The following is a 23,080-nucleotide window of genomic DNA, read 5'->3' as shown; positions in this document are numbered from 1 at the left end:
TCCCATTAGAAATTCCCATTTTCAATTTCAACGAGCAAGCAACAATATGATTAGGGCACCCTGCGTGGTTTCCTGTTGCCTTCCCTAGGTGTGCTTAAGGAAACACAAGTCATCTTCCCAAAGGATCCTCCTTCACTTGTGAGCAGCAATTGACCCTCGAGGCTCTAGCTCCTCAGCCATCATCATTGAAGATTCACTGGTTCTGTCATTGGCCATGGGTCATAACCCTGAGCATGGGACCCTTATCTGTGCCTGAGGCAGTCGCAAAATGACAGGAATGACCACTTCTGAGGCTCATGTGACCCTGATACCCTCAATTTCCCAATCAGGTCAAGAATTTAGCTTTAATTCCATGATCTTCAACTTTATCTTTATTTATTGTGAGGGACATTTATCAGTTGCATTCCGGAAGTCCATATAAGTAACACCCATAGACATTCCCCTGAGCACTGCTGTACTTCACCTCTTCAAAAAATGTTTTCTTCAGGTTCGTCAAATATGACCTATCCTGTATAAATCCACACTGGCTCTCACTGGCTGAATTCAAGGTGTTCAGTCTCACGCTATCCTTAAGTTACTCTAGTAATTTCCCAACAACAGATAGGCGAAATTCCCTTGCATCCCACTCTCAACTTTTTTTAAATAGAAGAATGATATGTGCAATGTTCCAATCTAAAAGAACAGCTCATGGACAGAGAGAACTTTGGAAGTTAGGATATTTGCAATTTTCTTACCTATATCCTTTTAAACCATGGAATGGAAACCACCTGATCTTTACAGTCTGTCACTCTTTAATGTTAGTATTTTCTTATTATTGTTATTTTCTTTATATTGAGGATTTTGTCTTTCTGTTCATGATTCAGTGCTAGTTTCTTTGTGTTATCTGGCATTCTATCCTCTTCTGTTACTGAAAATATTGACGCAAAGTTATTATTCAATGTTACAAAAGCAAAATATTGCAGATACTGAAAATCTGAAAATGCTGGAAACTCTTAGCAGGTCTAGCAGCATATGCAGAGGACGGAATTTTCCTGGATATCAGCAAAGGCTGATAGCAGGTGGGGCAAAGCCATATCATTTGGCACTCAGGCTCTGACACCTCAAAGAGCATGTCCCATGACGTCACGCTGACGGGCGGGATCTGATTGAAGTCACCCTGCCAGAAACATCGTTTTTCGAAAATTGGGGCATCATTTTTACAAATCACCTCAATGCACAACAGTTCACCAGGAACGTTAGCATTTTAGGTCTGTGACCTCTCATCCAGAACTGAGAAAGGTTAGAAACTTAATGGGTTTTGAGATTGGAGGGGCAAGGGAGATTAGGGCCACATTTTTCTGGTCCTACATCCTACCACCGAAAGTCAATGTACGCTTTGCTGGTTTGTCAAATTTTCCATTCTACCATCGGTAGAACTGGAAAATCTTGACCTACATGACTGAAGTTTCAAGGTGCAAAGTCACAGGAAGTGGTGATGGAACAAGTAAAGAAACAAAAGTTATCTCTAAGTGAGGTGTGAATGGCTGGATAGCAGCTGTACGAATGCAAAGTGATTCCCTTAAAATGACAAGACTAAAGCAGCAATCTTATTGAGAGGTCATTGGATGAATGGTTTGACAAATGGCAAAATATCATATGGTTGCAGCATGCAGTTCTCTTTAGAGTTTTGGAAAAAAAGAGAGGGATCCTTTCTTTACATGAGTGTTTGGTGCTGATTCAGTGGAAAATATTACAAGTTTTACAGCACTGAAATCCTTCAGCTTGATGAATTCTGCAATGTAGTGCCTGTAATCCAGAGAGCCTGAGTTCAAATCCCACCATGGCCAAATCTGGATGGATTTATTCATAGAGATTCCATCACAAGACCACCCACCTTAAACAGTCGATATTTCTATAACCAATAAATTACAAGACACAGTTTTTATTTACCCTATGTATTTAGTCCTGGGTTGGTTGCGGCAGTGTCCATCGTGTTAATCTTCAATTCCTGGAGATACCAGCCCTGGTGGGTTGGCAGCCATACTATGGCAGTTTGAGAATTTGAATTCAGTTTAAAACACAAGTCTGGAAAAAAAAGCTGGTATCAGAACATAAAATCATAGAATCCTCACAGTGCAGAAGGTTGTAATTCGGCCCATTGCGTCTGCACCGATTCACTGACAGAATATGTTGCCCAGGCCCTCTCCCCATCCCTGTAACCATGGCAAATCCATCTAAATTACACACCTTGGGACACTAAGGAGTAATTTACCATGGCCAATCTACCTAACCTGCACATCTTTGGACCTAGGGAGGAAACTGGAGCACCCGAAGGAAACCCATGCAGACATGGGGAGAACATGCAAACTCCACACAGATGGTACCCAAGGCCAGAATTGAACCTGGGTCCTTGGTGCTGTGAGGCAGCAATGCTAACCACTGTGCCACCATGCTGCCCTCATGCTGACCATGTAGTTGTTGAATTTTAGTAAAAACCAGTCTGGTTCATTATGTCCTTTAGGGAAAGAAACCTGTTGCCCTTGCTGCCTGGCCTATATGTGACTCCATTGACCAATGTGTTTGACTAACAGCACTTTGAAGGCCAGCTAGGAATGGACAATTAATTTTAGTCATTCCACCAATATCCACTTCATTAATAGAGATGAAGGGACAGGCGACCAATCTTCCTCTTCAATTGGGAAATGACTGAAGACAAATGGACATCTCAATAAAAAGAATAAATTACCAAGAAACTAAATGTCTGTGTCTTCCTTGCAGATGATAATGGGAAAGACCGCATCCGAGTAGGAAAGTTAAACCTGGTGGATTTGGCAGGCAGTGAGAGACAGGCAAAAACTGGAGCAACTGGAGATCGACTAAAAGAGGCTACAAAAATTAACCTGTCACTATCAGCACTTGGGAATGTAATTTCTGCACTCGTGGATGGAAGATCAAAGCATATTCCATACCGTGACTCCAAACTGACACGAATGTTACAGGATTCCCTTGGAGGCAACACCAAAACTCTGATGGTGGCATGTCTATCTCCTGCAGACAATAATTATGATGAAAGTCTTAGCACTTTACGATATGCCAATAGGGCAAAGAACATCAAAAACAAGCCGAGAATTAATGAAGATCCAAAGGATGCTTTACTCCGAGAATATCAGGAGGAGATTAAACAGCTGAAGGCACTCCTAGCTGGACAGCTTGGAAATGATAATTTATCCAGTAAGTACTTTCTCTTCCCGTGTTCACTGGAAACTCTATATTCAATTATGATATGAACTGATGGAATCCAAAATCCCATCAGCCAATAAGCAGAAGGCTTTTCCATTGGATGTAGAATGTGTGCCATTTCCAATAGTAAGTTGACCTCGCAGGACGCTCATAAATCTGTCACAAAAATTTGTTAACTCTTTCCAGGTAAGTGAACCAGCATGTCACATTTCTCAGATGAAATAACATTTTTAAGCTGTCTCAATTTGTGTGAACACTGTAAAAATGTTTCAGAAATCATGGTTGGATTTTCAATTCTGAGTCAGCAACTTGACTGCCAGTTTAGTTTTGGGTCTTGAACCCACATATCGGATAGAATTTTCCCTAAAATATGCAGAGTGACGTAGTGGGCGGGAAACACAGCATTGAAGCTGCCAGCTTTCTCTGCCGTATTGTTAGCCTCATAGAGACAAAGGAGGCAAGGGATGGGTCCCACAATGTCTTGCTTGTGGGACAGGCTCTGATTGAGCCCACCCTGCAGCAACTTAGTTTTATAATGATCAGGGCACCCTTCTTAAAGGCCGCACCAATACAGAAAATGAAAAATATAACAACCCCCAGACACAACCTCACACCCATGCTACACCACACCCATGCTACACCACCCCCCAACAGAAAACCCCAAACAAACACCACCCCCTGCTACGGAACACCCCACCCAGCACTTCCTCCAGGCAGTGCCCCGGCATACCCTCTCCCCGCCCCGAGTGATACACTCACCTGAACTCCTCTGGCAGGTTCTGCTCACCAGATACTCACTGTTAAGAACCTTGCTGGTGTTACCTGTGAGAGTGTCTCAAAACTCTAACTTGAAACATTAGTTCTTAGTGGTGTATATTTGTTTGGAATAACATAAGGAACCCTGTACAGCCCAGTGAGGAACCAGTCCAGTCATTTGGTGTAAACAATTAATAAAGAATATTTATTGAAAGAAATGCAAAGCACATGACAAGAAAGACTAATATATACTACGTCACTTAAGTATATTAATAATTAAACACACCATTTTATCTGAAATTACCTTTTGTTCCCAAAGTATACCCACATTCCCTGAACTCACTAAGAAGCCCCTTTTCCTAAATAGCTTCCACCTTAGTAACTCTATATAAGTCAAATCCAGCTCACAGTTACCACACAATACACTTTAGTTGACCAGGTCTGCAAAAACATCTTTTCCTAGTGCAGCAAACGTGCAAAACTGTGTCTTTTAGAGGAGAATATCTGCAATCTGCCATGGCTCTAAAGATTGGAACTGGCCTCTCTAAAGATTGTGGCCTGTCTGGCTGTTGGATGGAAAACCAGCCTCCTTCCCCAGTGAGGGTGCCAGCAGTTATACTGTTCAGTCACTTTGTGTGCCACCCAGCTGTCTATCTCTCAAATTCTTTGCCTTTAGAAGTTACCAATTTTGTATAGTCCTACTGATCTCTGGTAAACAATGTTTCTGATATTGCACCTCAATTTTTCTAGATGCCTGCTAATCCTATTACTGGGCAAACTGCATCTCAGTATTTTTTTAAAATCATGTTACTTTGTTTTCATCTCCAGTCCTGTAAACCTCGCTAAATTCCAAATTCATAACACTCGCCTTGGGAGACCTGTTGTAATGCTGGTGTGAATGGATTATGTAATTGAAGTGGAATTATCAAGCAGAGGCCTGATAATTAGACGTAAATTTATTATAGTGACAATCCCAAGGTTGAATGTCAGGATTCCTGTTACATCACTGAAGGGGGATGGGTACAATCGCATCATGTCTTTACGTGTGTGTGAAACATTTCCATTCCCATCGCCGATCCCACCCAATGGAAAAGAGAGCAGAAAATCCCCCAAATCATGTTCCAGACATGCGCACTTGGACTTTTAATGAGCACGGTCAGTTATATAAGAACATACGAATTAGGAGCAGGCGTAGACCACTCAGCCCTCCGAGCCTGTGCCATCATTCAGTAAGGGGAGGCGACGGTCTAGTGGTATTATCGCTAGACTATTATTCCCAAGACTCAGCTAATGTTCTGGAAACCCAGGTTCGAATCCCATCACGGCAGCTGGTGGAATTTGAATTCAATGAAAAATATCTGGAATTAATAGTCTACTAATGACTAGGAAACCATTGCCAATTGTCAGAAAAATCCATCTGGTTCACTAATGTCCTTTAGGGAAGGAAATCTGCTGTCCTTACCTGGTCTGGCCTACATGTGACGCCAGAGCCACAGCAATGTGGTTGACTCTCAACTGCCCTTGGGCAACTAGGGATGGGCAATAAATGATGGTCAGCCAATAATGCCCATGTCCCATGAATGATTTTTTAAAAAAAGATTGTGCTTACTCCGATAACCTTTCACCCCCTTGTTAATCAAGAATCTTTTTAGCTCTGCCTTAAAATCTCTGGGCAGGACTCTCTGATCTCTTTTGTGGCTGCCCTGTTGCAAGTAAGAATGGTGAATTTGGCATTCCATTCACTTTTAGTGGCATCAGAGAATCCCAGCCATGAATGAGGACTGAGATTTATGGTGTCTGCTTCCATTGCCTTTTGAGAAAGAGAGTTCCAGAGATTCATGACCCTCTGAGAAAAAACATTTCTCCCATCTCTGTCTTAAATGAGTGACGCGTTATTTTTAAAGTGACCTCCTAGTTCTGGATTCTCCGACAACAGGAAACATCCTTCCACATCCATCTGTCAATACTCCTCAAGATCTTAAAGGTTTCAATCAAGTCACCACTTACTCTGCTAAACTCTAGTGAATACAAACCTAACCTCTCCAATCTTTCGTCATAAAACAACCTGCCCATCCCTGGTCTAGTAAACCTTCTCTGAACTGCTCCTAACATGTTTACATCCTTCCTTACATAAGGAAAATAGAGCAAAACTGCACATAATACTCTAGATGTGGTCTAATCAAAGCCATTTAGAACTGAAGCATAACCTACCTAATTTTGTAATCAAATCCCCTCAGAATAAACAGTAACATTCTATTAGCTTTCCTAATTATTTCTATACCTGTCAACTAATCTTTTGTGATTCATGCACTAGCACACCCATATCCCTCTACACCTCAGAACTTTGCAATCTGTCACCATTTTAAGCTTTTTTAAATTCTCCTGCCAAAATGGACAATTTCACATTTTCCCACATTATACTCCATTTGCCTGATTTTTGTCTACTCGCTTAACCTATTTATGTCCCTTTGTCTTACGTCCTTACGTCCACTTCATAATTTACTTTCATACCTATCTTTGTGTCTTCAGCAAATCTAGCAATGATGCATTCAGTCCCTTCATCCAAGTCATTTATATAAATTCTAAGTTGAGACCCCAGTTTTATTCCCTATGACACACCACTCCTGTCAAACCCTGCCAACCAGAAAAAGACCAATTTATGTCAACTCTCTGTTTCCTGTTAGCTAGTCAATCTTTTATCCATGCCAATACGTTACTCCCTACACCATGAGCTTTTATTTTCCGCAATAACCTCTAATGTGGAATCTTGCCACATGCTTTCTGGAATTGAAGTACAGTACATCCACCAGTTCCCCTTTATCCAGCACATATGACTCCTTTAAAGAACTCCAATAAATCGGTTAAACATGATTTCTCTTTCATAAAACCATGTTGACTCTCTGCCTGATTGCCTTGAATTTTTCCATGGGCCTTGCTATAAAATCTTTAATAATGGCTTCTAACAATTTCCTTCTGACAAACGTTAGGCTAACTGGCCTACTAAAGTTTCCTGCTTTCTGACTTTTGAATAAAGGAGATACGTTTGCCATCTATCAATCTAATGGAACCTTCCCGAATCTAGAGAATTTTGGCAAATTAAAATCAATGCATCAACCATCTCATTAACCACTTTGGATGAAGTCCATCTGGACCCAGAGGATTTGTCAGCCCGCAGACCCAACAATTTACCCAGTTAATGGCAAGGAGTTGCTTCCTGCCCAATCAGGAATGGTAGGTGGGCTCCCAACCCTGGAGGGCCTATCAGGACCCGTATAGCAGTCTATGGCCACACTGGTCGAGGTGGAAGCTGTTGACTTGAACATAGAGGGGGGAGAAATGAAGGTAAGTTTATTTTAATAGTTTAAAAGGCCACAGCTTTTTTATTAATCATGGGATGTGGGTGTCGCTAGCAGGATCAACACTTATTACCCATCTCTGATTGCCCATGAGAGGTGATGGTGAGCTGCCTTCTTGAACTGCTGCAGTCCCTGTGGTGTAGGTACACCCAAAGTGCTATTAGGGAGTTCCAGTATTTTAACTCAATGACAGTGAAGGAACACTAGTATATTTCCAAATCAGGATGGTGAATGACTTGGAGGGAAACTTCCAAGTGGTGATGTTCCCATGTGTCTGCCGCCCTCCTCCTTCTACATATTAGTCGTCATGGATTTGAATAGTGCTGTCCCATGAGCCTAGAGTTTCTGCTACGCATCTTGTAGAGGGTACACATTGCTGCCACTCTACATTGGTTTTGGAGGGAATGAATGTTTGTGGATGGGGTGCCAATCAAGCAGGCTGCTTTTTCCTGGATGGTGTTGTTGAGTTGATGTGTTGGTGCTGCACTCATCCAGACAAGCGGAGTACGCTTCACCACACTCCTAAATTGTGTCTTGTAGATGGTGGACAGGCTTTGGGGAGTCAGGAGGTGAATTACTCGCTGCAAAATACCTCACTTCTGACCTGCTCTTGTAGCTACAGTATTTATATGGCTAGTCCAGTTCAGTTTCTCGTCAATGGTAACCTCCCACGATACTGTTAGTGGGGGATTCAGTGATAGTAATACCATTGAATGTCAAGGGGCTATGGTTGGATTCTCTCTTGTTGGAGATGGTCATTGTCTGGCATTTGTCAGCCCAAGCCTGGACTGGCTTAATTCAGTATCTGAGGAGTTGTGAATGGTGCTGAACATGTGCAATCATCAATGAAAATCCCCATTTCTGACCTGCAGATGGAAGGAAGGTCCTTGAAGAAGCAGCTGAAGATGGTTGGGCCTAGGACACTGTTCTGAGGAACTTCTGCAGTGATGTCCTGGAACTGAGATGATTGATCTCCATCAACCACAGCCATCTTCCTTTGGGCTAGTCCTAACTTCAATCAGTGGAGAGTTTTACTGGGTAGATGCCAGTCTTGTCGCTGTATAGAGCACTTTGGCATGGGGTATAGCAAGTTCTGGAGCAAAAGTCTTCAGTACTATTGCTGCTAAATTGTCAGGGCCCATAGCCTTTGCAATATCCAATGTCTTTATCCATTTCTTGATATCACATAGAGTGAATTGAATCGGCTAAAGGCTCGCATCTATGATGCTGGGGACCTCCGATGAAGGCCACTATGGATCATTCACTCGGCCCTTCTGGCTGAAGAGTTTCACAAATGTACTGATGTGCTACACCCCTCATCATTGAGGATGGGGTATATGTGGAGTCTCCTTCTCCGGTGAGTTGTTTAATTGTTAACCACCATTCACGACTGGACGTGGCAGGACTGATCCATTGGTTTGCTTTGCCTATCACTTGCTGTTTATGTTGATTGGCACACAAATTGACACCTCATTTTTTGGTATGCCTGATAATCCAACATCCCGGTTTAGGCCGTTTAGGATGCAGAAAGGACAACGGCCTCAACCGGGATGTTGGATTTATGTCACATTATCAGTAACCCCCACAGCTTGCCTCCTGGGCTTGCAGAATCTCACTAGCTGTTCTGTCTGGAGACAATACACATCTCTTTAACCTGTGTTTAATGCTCCCTCCACCCACATTGTCTGTACCTTTAAGACCTGGCTGGCTGTAGGGATTCGCATTCTAATCAGTATTCTGCAACTTGATTTTGTGTCTCTGTGCCCTGTTTGTGAGCACATTTCCACTCCATCTGACGAAGGAGCAGCACTCCGAAAGCTTATGGTATTTGCTACCAAATAAACCTGTTGGACTTTAACCTGGTGTTGTGAGACTTCTTACTGTCTTAAAGAGACAGACCCCACAATTACAACAGTAATATCCCCATATTCATTTTTGACTTTGTTCATTCTAAAAAGATCACTGATTTGAACACAGGATAAAATTTTGTAAGTATGGTCATGCTCCAGAATGGAATAACTTCAGAAAGATCCTATCTTCAGAAAGAGAAGGAAGAAGAGAGGAGGGATATAAAAATAGAGGTGAAACTCGGAGACTAACTCCCCATCATAGTTCAATAGGTAAATGAACACCAAATGTGGCACTTAGCTCAGCAAAGTCCTAGGTTCTATGTTTGCTAAGTTAATTGATCTCAACTGGAATAGCATTGGGATATCTTAATCGCCCGAAATAAAGGCAGTCACAATAGGGTATTGTTCCCTCTGATGATCACTGCCAACAAACTACTAGAAAATACACATATATCAACATTGGTTGAGGACAAAATGACTCAACTTTACTGCCACCATGACCAAATACCTTAATAGAATCCCTACAGAGCAGAAGGAGGCCATTAGGCCCATTGAATCTGCACCCACCACAATCCCACCCAGGCCCTATTCCCGTAACCCCACATATTTACCTTGCTATTCCCCCTGATACGAGGGTCAATTTAGCATGGCCAATCAACTTAACCCGCACATCTTTGGACTGTGGGAGGAAACCGGAGCACCCGCAAGAAACCCACGCAGACACTGGGAGAATGTGCAAACTCCACATAGACAGTGACCCTTGGCCGGAATTGACTCTGGGTCCCTGGCGCTGAGGCAGCAGTGCCAACCACTGTGCCACCATGCTGCCCCCATATTGCCAGAATCCGACAGGAATAAATGAGCAGAGTAAGAAAATTGACTGTCTGCCAGTTTATCAGTCCATTATTTTACAGTAGGAGTTCTACAGTTTATCAGTTAAACTAACTTTGCTTTCTATTTTGCAGATTATCTAAATAAAGTGCAAATGACTAGAAGTCAAACAACCATTCAATCCCCTCAGAACGCCATTGTTCATTCTGAGATAGAAATTGAAAAGGAAAATATGAGACAGGTTTGTGTACGTCAAAACAAAAGTTAAAATACATTCTCAATCTTTAAATACTCTGTTTAGAAATATGGGCTGATTAGTTTTTCTGGCTGTGATACTACTGCTTATTAATGTATTGTCTCCGCAAAGGACATTGTAGTCACCCCAGGCAAGCAACAACATCCAACAACGTCCAAACGACTGGGTTATAGGACTACACACTGATTGTGATGGGAGTGACTTGAAGTAATAAAGTAAAATATCACAGAAGAATAATTTTGGACCACGTTAAAGGAAATTAAAAGTGCCTTTTTTTTCATTTAGATTAAAATGTATAGTTATATTAAAGCGCAGCAGTGTTGTTGTATCAATCTTATTTGCAGAGTGCAGTGAATTGAAATTTACTACATTCAGCCTTGTGGCTAATTCCTGTGTACACTACTTGGTGGAGTTGCTAACCAGTGTAACAAAAGACTGTACAGAATAATTTTAATCCTAGGAAACCAGAGAGCTCTTCCCATCTAATACACCCATGTCTCTTTTTAATTTGCAAATAACATTCCAACATCTTTGCAGCTGGAAAAGCAGAGAGATTCCAAATGAAGATTTATTTGAAACTGTCATTGGAATTAATAGTGATTGCCTGACAGGTGACAATCTACCATTGAGTATAAAATGGACAAAATCAGGCTTCCCCTTCACTAACAGTGGCACTGCTGCCTCACAGCACCAGGGACCTGGGTTCAATTCTGTCCATGGGTCACTGTCTGTGTGGAGTTTGCACGTTCTCCCCGTGTCTGCATGGGTTTCCTCCGGGTGCTCCGGTTTTCTCCCACAGTCCAAACTTGTGCAGGTTAGTTTGATTGGCCATGCAAAATTGCCCCTTAGTGTCACGGGGTTAGTGGGGTAAATACACGGGGTTACGAGGATAGGGTCTGGGTGGGATTGATGTTGGGGCAGGTTTGATGGGCTGAATGGCCTCCTTCTGCACTGTAAGGATTCTATGATTCTATGAACAGGAGGTAGAACAAAACCAATATTTAGACTCCCCATAGCTGACAGGCATTTTGAGTAGAATGGGAGTCAGGTAGAGTGTCTTGTGTCTCCTAGGGGCTTTATCAGGCCACCCAATTGTCATTTCGGTATTTTCCTGCTTATGTTGATGTTAAAAAGGGACAATTTTGGGAGACATAGAAGCAGGAGTAGGCCATTCAGCCCTTTGAGCCTGCTCCGCCATTCATTTTGATTCTGGCTGATCATCAAATTCAATATCCTGACCCCCCCTTTCTCCCATATCCCTTGATCCCTTTAACCCCTAGAGCTACATCTAATTTATTCTTGAACTCGCACAACGTTTTTGCCTTAAATACTTTCTTTTGTAGTGAATTCAGCAGATTCAGCACTCTGGTTCGGGAAATTTCTCCTCACCTCAGTCCTAAAAGATTTACCCCTTATCCTCAAACTATGACCCCTAGTTTTGGAATCCTCACTATCAGGAACATTCTTTCTGAATCTATCCTGTCTACTCCTGTTAGAATTTTATATGTTTCTATGATATCCCCTCTTACTCTTCTAAACTCCAGTAAATATAATCCTACCGACTTAGGCCAGTCCCGCGACCCTGCAACACTGCCCCACCAATCCCCCCATGGACCGATTACTGGCCTCCTGGACATGTCTAGGCCAGCTTCGACACCCCCCCCCCTCCCCCCCCCCTCATCCTCCACCACACCTCGATCTTTCTCCCTCCACCCCGGCAGTCCCAATCTCCTGATCCTCCCCACACCACAGATTCCTGCAGTACCTCACTGGTCACTGCCTGCCAATCGGAAAAAGATCCATTTATTCCAACTTTTTGCTAATCTGCTAACCAGATTTCTATCCATCTCAAGACCAGCTGCAATCCCATGCACTTCAACTTTACATAGTAGTCTGCTATGTGAGACATTCTCGAAAGCCTTCTGAAAGTCTAAATAAACCACATCCACCAGTTCTCTTTAGTCAACTCTACTAGTTACATCCTCAAAGAATTCCAATAGATTCATCAAGCATGATTTCCTCTTTGTAAATCCATGTTGACTTTGATTCTACCACTGCTGTCCAAATACTGAGCTATGAAATCCTTGATAATGGACTCTAGCAACTTCCCCAGTACTGACGTTAGGCTCACTGGTCTGTAGTTCCCGGTTTTCTCTCTACCTCCCTTTTTGAATAACGGACTTACATTAGCTCCCCTTCAATCTATAGAAACCAGCCCAGAGTCCAATGAATTTTGGAAAATGATCACCAATGAATCTACTCTTTCCAGGGCCACTTCCTTAAATACTCTGGGATGCAGATTATCAGGCCCTGGAGATTTATCCACCTTCAATCCCATTAATTTATTCATCAAATGTTAAATTTTGTATTTTTCCAAAGGAATACGAGCAGAAATTATCAAAGATCAAAGCAGATTACGAAGCAGAGCAAAAGTCAAATGTTAAACTGCAAGAAGATATTGAAAAACTAAGAAGTTCTTATGAAATGAAGCTGGCATGCATTGAGGCTCTTGATAAGGCCACAGGTAAGCTTCCTTGATTTGGGTTTAAAATTAATTTTATGTTGGCTTTATTGATGAGCATGGTGGTTGTTTTGTTATAGCTGAACATGACTGCAGGAGTTAGCCATGTTGGATGTGGAAATGCATGCATGTGGACTCAGATTGCTGTGTGTCCTACATGTAATAGACATGCACAACAACACACTTATTCACAATGGCTTGATTGCAGAGTTGTTTGGGTGATTCATTTTTGTTTTTATTTCTATCCTATTTTTCTGCTATATCAGGGAGATACTTGTTTTTAAATATTTTGAGGCTCCCCCCTCAGATTGGTACATCACTCCATATATTATTTTTAAATAATGTCTCCCCATGTCATGATGGAGATTGCCTCTCAGGATAGTTTAATATAATTTTGCTGGTCACCCTGTGAGTGTTGGCCTTATTTTATCTGACCATAAGAGACAATTCTAAGCAAGATAATATAATTGGCAATTTGATCACACAACTAATTCTTTATTGTTGATTCTTCAAGGTTATGAATTCAATTTTTTGCTGTCTTATGTAGTCATTGGATTCTCAGGACACTGCATCTAGTTGTGAAGTCTGTCAAAAGGTTTTTGTGTATTTGCGATAAATAAACACATTTCACAGCTGTGTAGAGGTGATCAGAAAGTTTTAGAACAAAGAACAATACAGCACAGGGACAGGCCCTTCGGCCCTCCAAGCCTGCGCCGCTCATGTGCCCAACTAGACCATTCGTTTGTATCCCTCTATTCCCAGTCTGTTCATGTGGCTATCTAGATAAATCTTAAACGATCCCAGCGTGTCCGCCTCAATCACCTTGCTTGGCAGTGCATTCCAGGCCCCCACCACCCTCTGTGTAAAATATGTCCCCCCGACATCGTGTTGAACCTTGCCCCCCTCATCTTGAACCCGTGACCCCTTGTGTTCGTCACCTCCGACCTGGGAAAAAGCTTCCCACTGTTCATATATAATGCCCTTCATAATTTTATACATCTCTCTTAGGTCGCCCCTCATCCTCCGTCTTTCCAGGGAGAACAACCCCAGTTTACCCAATCTCTCCTCATAGCTAAGACCCTCCATACCAGGCAACATCCTGGTAAACCTTTTCTGTACTCTCTCCAAAGCCTCCACATCCTTCTGGTAGTGTGGCGACCAGAACCAGAACTGGACGCAATATTCCAAATGTGGCCTAACCAACGTTCTATACAGCTGCAACATCATATGCCAACTTTTATATTCTATGCCCCGTCCAATAAAGGCAAGCATGCCACATGCCTTCTTGACCACCCTCTCCACCTGTGCTGCCACCTTTAAGGATCTGTGGACTTGTACACCCAGGTCCGTCTGTGTGTCTATACTCCTGATGGTTCTGCCATTTATTGTATAGCTCCCCCTTACATTAGATCTACCAAAATGCATCACTTTGCATTTATCTGGATTAAATTCCATCTGCCATTTCTCCGCCCAATGTTCCAGCCTATCTATATCCTGCTGTATTCTCTGACAATGTTCATCACTATCCGCAACTCCAGCAATCTTTGTGTTGTCCGCAAACTTACTGATCACACCAGCTACATCTTCCTCCAAATCATTTATATATATCACCAACAGCAGAGGTCCCTGTACAGAGCCCTGCGGAACACCACCAGTCACAGACCGGAAAAAGACCCCTCCACTGTTACCCTCTGTCTTCTATGGCTAAGCCAGTTCTCCACCCACCTAGCTAGCTCACCTTTTATCCCGTGAGATTTAACCTTTTGCACCAGCTTGCCATGAGGGACCTTGTCAAACGCTTTACTAAAATCCATATAGATGACATCCACGCCCTTCCCTCGTCAATCGTTTTTGTCACCTCCTCAAAAAACTCAACCAAATTTGTGAGGCATGACCTCCCTCATACAAAACCATGTGTCTATCGCTAATGAGATTATTCAGTTCTAAATGCGCATATATCCTATCTCTAAGAATCTTCTCCAACAAGTTCCCTACCACGGACGTCAAGTTCACCGGCCTATAATTACTCGGGCTATCCTTGCTACCCTTCTTAAATAACGGGACCACATTTGCTATCCTCCAATCCTCTGGGACCTCACCTGTGTCCAGCGAAGAGACAAAGATTTCTGTTAGAGGCCCAGCAATTTCATCTCTTGCCTCCCTGAGGAGTCTAGGATAAATGCCATCTGGCCCCGGGGGTTTGTCTGTCTTAATGTTTCCTAAAAAACCTAACACTTCCTCCCTTGTAATTGAGATTTTTTCTAACGGGTCAACACATCTCTCTGAGACACTACCAGTCAACATGTCCCTCTCCTTTGTGAATACTGATGCAAAGTATTCATTTACGATCTCTCCTACTTCCTTTGGTTCTAAGCATAATTCCCCTCCTTTGTCCCTGAGAGGTCCGATTGTTTCCCTAACAACCCTCTTGTTCCTAACGTATGTATAAAATGCCTTAGGATTCTCCTTAATCCTGTCTGCCAAGGACATTTCGTGACCCCTTTTTGCCCTTCTAACTCCCTGTTTGAGTTCTTTTCTACTTTCTCTGTATTCCTCCAGTGCTCCATCTGTTTTTAGCTGCCTGGACCTCATGTATGCCTCTTTTTTCTTTTTGATTAGACCCACAATTTCACTGGTTATGCACGGCTCCCGAATCCTACCTTTCCTATCCTTCCTCTTTACAGGCACATGCCTGTCCTGCAGTCCTATCAACTGCTCCTTAAAAGACTCCCACATGCCAGATGTGGATTTACCCTCGAACAGCCTCTCCCAATCAACAGCCACCAAATACTGCCTAATCCGGCTGTAGTTAGCCTTCCTCCAATTCAGCACCTTACCCATAGGACAACACTCATCTTTTTCCATTACTATCCTAAAGTTTACAGAATTGTGGTCACTATTTGCCACATGTTCGTTCCCCTACTGAAACTTTGATGACCTGACCAGGCTCATTCCCCAGTACTAGGTCCAGTATAGCCCCCTCTCTAGTTGGACTGTCAACATATTGTTCCAAAGAACCTTCCGGTACGCATTTTATAAATTCTTCCCCGTCCAGGCCCCCAGCCGTAAGCGATTTCCAGTCTACACAAGGGAAATTAAAGTCTCCCACCACAACCCTATTTTTTCTGCACCTGTCCAGAATCTCCTTACATATCCGTTCCTCAACTTCCCGTGGGCTGTTGGGAGGCCTGTAGTATACCCCCAGCATAGTGACTGCGCCCTTCCTGTTTCTGAGCTCCACCCACAGTGACTCGTTACCTGACCCTTCCAAATTGTCCATCCTCTGTACCGCTGTAACATGCTCCCTAACCAGCATTGCTACTCCCCCACCTCTCCTAGACCCTCCTCTGTCTCGCCTAAAACACTTATCCCCCGGAATATTCAGCTGCCAGTCCTGTCCTTCTTTTAACCAAGTCTCCGTCACTGCAACCACATCCAAGTTCCGCGCAAGCATTTTAGTCTTCAATTCTGACATAATTCCACTTTCAGGGGTGGGACATTAGCTTTTCTTTTGGTAGGGTGGTGACTGTTTGGGTTTTGAAATGTAACCAGCTTGATTGACACATCTGGCTTTCTGTAGTCATGTGATTGTGCCATGAGGTTGCATCTGGAGGCAGACATATTTTTGGCAATTCAGTAAAGGCACCCACTGACAACACACTAATGAAAATAACTGTCCTTACTCATGAAATATGGTGTACAGAAGTGCAGGAAACTTAAATGTTTGAACCAGGAAAAAGTTGCAGAGAATATACTGAGAACCCAGGAACATAGAAACGTTCAAATCTGACAAAAGAAAAGCTACTGAATGAAACAAGGCAACACAGACAAAGGCTGCAAATGAGAAACAGCTTAGAAAGGCACACAGAAAAGTACCAATCTACAAAAAAGCTGTTGAAACGAAAAGCACACACAGGCTACAAGTTAAATTACTGGCTGAAGAGAAAAGAGCAAAGGAAACGCAGACATGAAAGGACAAAAGGACCATAAACAAAGGCTGCAAGAAAATTACCGACTGAGTAAAAGGGCTGCAGTAAATTTTCCAATCTCATTTTCAGTAACATTGGACAGTGATATGTGGCAACACTGGCAGATTTCCACTTACAATGGCAAAACTATGAGATTGCAGCCCTGATTGCAATGAACAATCCTGAAACAATAAGAGTAGCCACACTTTTAACACTGCGGCTGAAGGACAGCCACAAAATGTATACCACTCTAAATCTAACAGATGAGCAAAGAAGAAAGACCACTGAGATTTTGAAAGCCTGAAGTGCACATTTTGAACCCTGATTGAATGTTACAAATGAACAAATTGGCAAAGGTAACCATGGGGAAGAATACATAGAATGTATTTGGGACAGTTTCCTATAACAATTTGTTGTGGCTCCATGCATGGGTCTGGCTATTTTGGGTCTGGTAATGTGTAATGAGTCAGGTTTAATAAACAATCTCAGAGCAGACCGCAATAGTGGACAAAGGGCAGGATGCAAATATTGCGGAGGACAGCATAGACGACAGCTGATACAGATGGCCATTGGACAGATATCAGCAGATGAGTCTGATGAAGAACTATATTCAGTACAATAGAGTGGTTCAGTCAAGTCCATAAGGGTCAAATGCTTTGGAACTGTTACAATGCTGACCCCAGAAGGAGAGCATCAAATAAATAAATGTCAGATAGGCATTGATGCATCAAGCATCATGCACCTTACAGACTTCTGCAAAGTAGCTGAACATGGCTATCTGAAAATGAATCCTCAAAAGTAAGGTTGAGGCTATATGATGGGACAATACTTATACCGAGAGTCCAAATTAGTCTGAGAGCCCAATGCAATAGCAAGAAGGAAGATATAGATATAGATGGAACACAGCAGCCACTCATCTTAGCTGAAGCAAGTCTAAAGCTTGGACTGATAACCCTAAACATGCCAACAGAGCACAGGAAACAAAAGCCTCCAGAGTGAGGGAGACGGAAAACCTCAGAGAGGGGGAGACAATATTCAAGTGAGCCACAAGATAGTTGTAGACCTCGTCAGGGCAATGAAATGCATGAGCTGAGTAAAAGGTTTAGTTCTATATATATGAAACTAACTGATATATAATCTTTTTAAAACATTTATTCTTTCATGGCAAGCCCAGCATTTTTCGCCTATCCCCTATTTGCCTTTAAACTAAGTGGCTTGCTAGGCTGTTTCAGGGGCAGTTAAGAGTCAACCACATTGCTTTGGTCTGGAGTCACATAGGCGGCCAGATTTCCTCCCCTAAAGGACATTAGTGAACCAGCTGGGTTTTATGATAATCAACAACAGTTTTGTGATCACTATTACTGAGACCAACTTATAATTCCAGATTTTATTAATTGAATTTAAATTCCACCAGCTTCCATGGTGTGATTTGAATCCATGTCCCCTGATCATTAGCTTGGGCCGCTGGATTCCTTCTCCAGTGCCATTAATACTTCATCACCATCTCCCCAATTAATTTTGATCAAGCTGTGAAGTCACTATTGTTTCATCGAGAGTGCAAAGGAATATATGGTTAGTAATAATACTTGTCTCTGGACAGCAGAATAGCATTCACCAGCAAAATATAATGCACAGACAAGTTCTTTGCTGACTTTGTTTTTTGAAATCTTGAAGAGCTATGGTTCTCATATGTAAACATCAATAGCTAGATACCAGGTGCTTGTCAAACAAGACTACAAAGGAACTGGATGGTAAAACACAAACTTGCTTTACACTATTCTGAATGGAAAAAAGGTTAGGGACTTACTTGTTAGCAGTTAATCTGTTTGTTCTTTCATCATACAGTTGGAGAACAATTTAATGAACTTAACCGACCAGCCAAACTTGGCTAAATTATGTCAGAGAGCTTCTACCTCATACTTATAGAACTCTAAATGGGGAAGACGTTTGTTCAGGTTGTACCAGTGCTACACAGACTACTTTGATTCATCAGAGCATGCAGCACCACGGGTGCTACATGCATGTCCCACACAGTTTTCTTCATTGATATAATTGAAAAATGCTATGTGGCCCCACGTGGATCAGTTTGCAGCGCTCCCTGCCCTGTTGAATTGATATAAGACTATGTAACAAATTCCACCCCATCCCCTCCCAGTTTTTGATTTGCATCTTGTCACATCCCCTGGACATTGTAAAACGCTTTAGAGCCAAATGATTATTTTTGAAGTGTAGTTACAATTGTTATGTGACAATTGGCACACAGTAAGGTTTCCACAACAGCAAGTGAATAATGACCATCACTATTCAAACAGTGCCATGGGATCTCAAGGGCTCACCTGAGTGCAAATCAAATCAATTAACGGCTCTTAAATGACCATGGGAGTTGTTGGGCAAGGTCGCCCTGATTTTTCTGCTGGGGAGCAGGGACTCCAACCCCAGGATAAAATCCAGCCCAATGTTCCAATACTCCAGCAAGAACTGGAACCTGCAAAGAATGCACTTCCTATGGTACACTAATTGCTGGAAATGTTAAAGAGCAAATTTATTTTTTTATTTAAACACACCATTTAATTGAAAACATTAGACCTTACTGAAATATTAAAAGCAAGCAATCCAATTAAACTTCTAGATTGAAAAAGTTTTAGTTACAGAGAGATGAAGCTTCAATTTATTTTAGTAACCTAGGTTGTCATCAAATCCATGCATATGTTGGGGCTGTATGCTTTTAAAGGTCTTAAAGGTTGAGACAGTTTGTTTGGTTAAAATCCTAAGATATAGGTGGTCTGTAGCAAAAGAGAGTCTTTTCTCTATTATTTTGATGGGGAATATAAATGTCATTCACTCTCTTTTAAAGTAACAACACAAGAATGTGGTACCGATACATAAGCACAAATGTATCTCTGTCTCCACAGATGCACCTGAATTTGAAGAAAGAGCCTGTGCCCAGGAGGTAACTCAACTATTTAGTGTTGGACTAGCGGATGTGAGTGAAATAGAACAGAAGCTAGATATGGCCACGGTAAATACTCTGAAATACTTCCATTAAATATGTATACACATTTCATTGGGTTTCTTTTCTAGTTTTATGTTTTAAGATAAAATTCAGGGTAAACAGTACACTGACAGTCGGTTTAAATTGTGATACGGTAGTAATATCATTGGACATTTCACAACATTAATGCACAAAAGGAATTGTATTTATGTACTTTAATTGATTCTGACCCATTGGGTTATATATGGTATATTATTTTTTAAATTTTCAAGTGTTTGGTTGTGTACAGATTAAAACCTTTGAAACAAAGGGAAATTTGAGGTCAATGGTGGGTTAAAATAAAGAACCATAAAATCATTACAGCACAGAAGGAGACCATTTGGCTCATTATCCTGTGACTGGTTCTCTGCAAAGGCATTTTAGTTAGAAGTACTCCCTTTTAACCAGCTCTGCACATTTTCCCTTTAAGTTAATGTCCAATATTCTTTTAAAGGTCACCAGTGAATTTTCCTCCACCTCCCTTTCATCTGCTGTGTAGCCACTCGCTGTATAAATAGTTTTTTTCCTCATATCTGCTTTGGTTCCCTTGCCAAACAATTTAAGTCTGTGTTCCCTGGTTCTTGGCCCTTCTGCCAATTGAAACAGTTTCGCTCTACCTACACTGTCTAGGTCTCTGATGATTTTGAACACCACTATCAAATCTCTACTTGACCTTCTCTTCTCCAAGGAGAACATCAGTTTCCCCAATCTATCCAGTAACTAAAGTTCCTTATTCCCTGAACTATTTTTCTGAATATTTTTGGTATCCTTTCTATTGTTACCTTGAAGAAAACTCTTTAATCTATTGACCAGCACAATACGTCTGGTAGTTTTAAGCATTGAGCAATAAAATTAAAACTAATGGAAGAAATAGGCATAAAATGGTTCCCAACCACAAAAATAGTGGCAATATGGTTAAGGTTTAGAAGCTTAGTTTTACATAGCTGGACCATGGTACAGTTGAAGGATTGTAATGGAGTATTTGAAGAAAGGTTGGCAATATAGTATTTTAATAGTGTGAAACTAGGAAGTGATAATGCTGTATGTACATTAAAATGGCAATCAAGTTTCTTGTGCAGAGTCAGTGTAAATAATCAACTATTAATAACTTCTGAAACTGCACATATAAGACCGATATTGGATAACTGAGAATAGAACTTTTAGCTACAGTGCAGTGCCACACAGGAATAATGTGCTTTGCCATAGAATGGTAGGAGATGAATTTATATCAGAGATTTCTCATATGGTGTTCTCCAAAGCTCAGCCCAAGTAGAGGCAGAAAGCTATCAAGAGGGAGAGAAGATTGGCAAGAGCAAGTAAAGCAGGGTTTCTCCCAAAAACAGAGCTACCAGTTTCAGAGCAACACTAAAGAGTTCCTAATTTTTTGCCAAGTCCAGAGCAAGACATAGGATATCATCAGAGCAGAGACTAAATCATAACTTGCGTTCTGGTACCTCTGAAAATTAATTGAAAATAATTCATTGAACATCTTAATGATGAAGGAGCGAATGAAAAAAACTATTTAAAAAAAGGAAACAATGCTGTTTGGTACCAAATGGGTGGCAATTTCAACTGAATGCGGAATGAAAGACTGTTCAGCCATCATCTTCAATACTAATTGACAAAATGGAAACCAAAGTACAAGGAGAAGAAATGGCAATTGCTGTCATAATCGTAAAGAGTATATGCTACTTATCTGAACAAAAATCGATTTTTCACAGCTTCAAGGATTACACCATATTTGTTTTATAAATTGATTTTGAAGCAGTTCTGTTGAAGTTGTTGAAAAACCTGAATAATCCACAAAGGAGCCCTGTAAGTGAGGATGTACCTGCCTTTCTTGAGGGCCAACAGTAGAGGACAGTGAGTCAGGTTGGAATGTAGTGAAGGGGGCAGCATAGGTTACTGTTTTCTTCAGGCCTGTTTGGGACCGTCCCTCTGTTTAGCCCAAAAATAGCCTGTGCAGTTGGGACGCAGGCCGGAAGATATTATCCTGCCTCTCCTCCTCTGTTTTTGTCCAAGATACAGCCAGGGTAGGGCAGACGCTTTCTATTGCTTATTGAATAAGTGAATTCCATAACCTCAGATAATCTGAGTGTCAGGAGCAGATTGCTAGCACTTTCTTTTCCACACTTTCATCACGTAACAGACCTATGGTTCCTGGAGCCAATATGCCTATCAGCAATTAATAAAGAAAGCAATTAAGTTGTCATACACATGCCCCTATCTGTCCTTAATCCTTTAATATTAATAACTTACCTATTACCTACAAATAAAATAAGCTAGCAATATGCATTTTAATATATATGAATGTATTTTTTAAATTAATACTATTCAGTGTGGAAGTTGCTGAATTACCTGACAAATGCTACATGTCTCTTTCATAATTTGATTTTCTTGTCAAATTTTTCAAGTTAATTGAAGCAGAGCCTGAAATAGCCATGCAGGACAGAAGCAAAAAAATTACACCGATTAGTGAAGAGCAAAGCTCACCATTAGATCTGCAACCGCTGAAGGAAGAAATCGCAGCTGAATGTTCTCCAGCTGGTTCATCACCCACCACCCTAGATCAGGAGGAAGTACTTGCAAGGTCTGCCCCATAAGTGTGTCTTTGTTACTGTAAATAATGTACACGACTTTTGATAAATATGCCTATTATTTATTTAATATTTAATTATTTATGGGAACACCACCTCCTTCCTGTAAGTTCCCTTCCCAAGTCACACACCATCCTGACTTGGCGCTATATTGCCATTCCTTAACTGTCAAAAATCATGGAACTCCCTTCCTAACATCCTTGTGAGTGTACAGGCACCACATGGACTGTAGTGATTCAAAAAAGCGACTCACTGCCAGTTTCGAAAGGGCAATTAGGACTGGGCAATAAACGTTAGCCTAGCCAGTGACGCCCACATCCCATCAGCAAATACAAAAAGAAAATTACATATGTGAGGTGATTCAGGTCATCAGTGTGTTGTTTTCAAATCCTTGACTGTTGCAAGGCACCTCATCTGCTGTCAACACATCTCAGAAAATTGCAGTGTTTTGTGTGTGTTTGTGTGTGTCTTTATCTCTCACTTAAAAGTTAATTACTATACAAGCTGAAAATTAGCACTCTAGCTTTGTTTATGAGAAAGTCAGCTAAGAACTTGCAGACATCATAATTCTAGTATTTCCGTTCCGGGAGAGATTGTTTGTATATTCCAAAAGACAGTCTATGAATTGCTGTAATTTCTGAAAAGTATAATACTGACATTTGCATTAGCAGTGTTTTCTGGGATTTCAGCAAGTC

The 23,080-nt window shown here is 41.6% G+C and overlaps 1 protein-coding gene across 1 annotated transcript in view; it reads left to right on the top strand.

The window, feature by feature from the left end:
- The window catches only part of kif17 (kinesin family member 17), a 71,943-nt gene that overhangs the window by 34,087 nt on the left and 14,776 nt on the right, over positions 1–23,080 (top strand). The window contains exons 5-11 of the mRNA XM_078239717.1: positions 2,758–3,214; positions 4,954–4,972; positions 5,145–5,204; positions 10,224–10,253; positions 12,648–12,792; positions 19,670–19,776; positions 22,203–22,378. Coding sequence (XP_078095843.1) covers positions 2,758–3,214; positions 4,954–4,972; positions 5,145–5,204; positions 10,224–10,253; positions 12,648–12,792; positions 19,670–19,776; positions 22,203–22,378 — 994 coding nt within the window. The remainder of the gene's footprint in view (positions 1–2,757; positions 3,215–4,953; positions 4,973–5,144; positions 5,205–10,223; positions 10,254–12,647; positions 12,793–19,669; positions 19,777–22,202; positions 22,379–23,080) is intronic.

The sequence above is a fragment of the Mustelus asterias genome, chromosome 22 (genome assembly GCF_964213995.1).
Source record: "Mustelus asterias chromosome 22, sMusAst1.hap1.1, whole genome shotgun sequence".
Lineage (NCBI taxonomy): Eukaryota > Metazoa > Chordata > Chondrichthyes > Carcharhiniformes > Triakidae > Mustelus > Mustelus asterias.
Note: the sequence above shows the minus strand (reverse complement) of the source record. Positions and strands in the feature narration are given on the sequence as shown.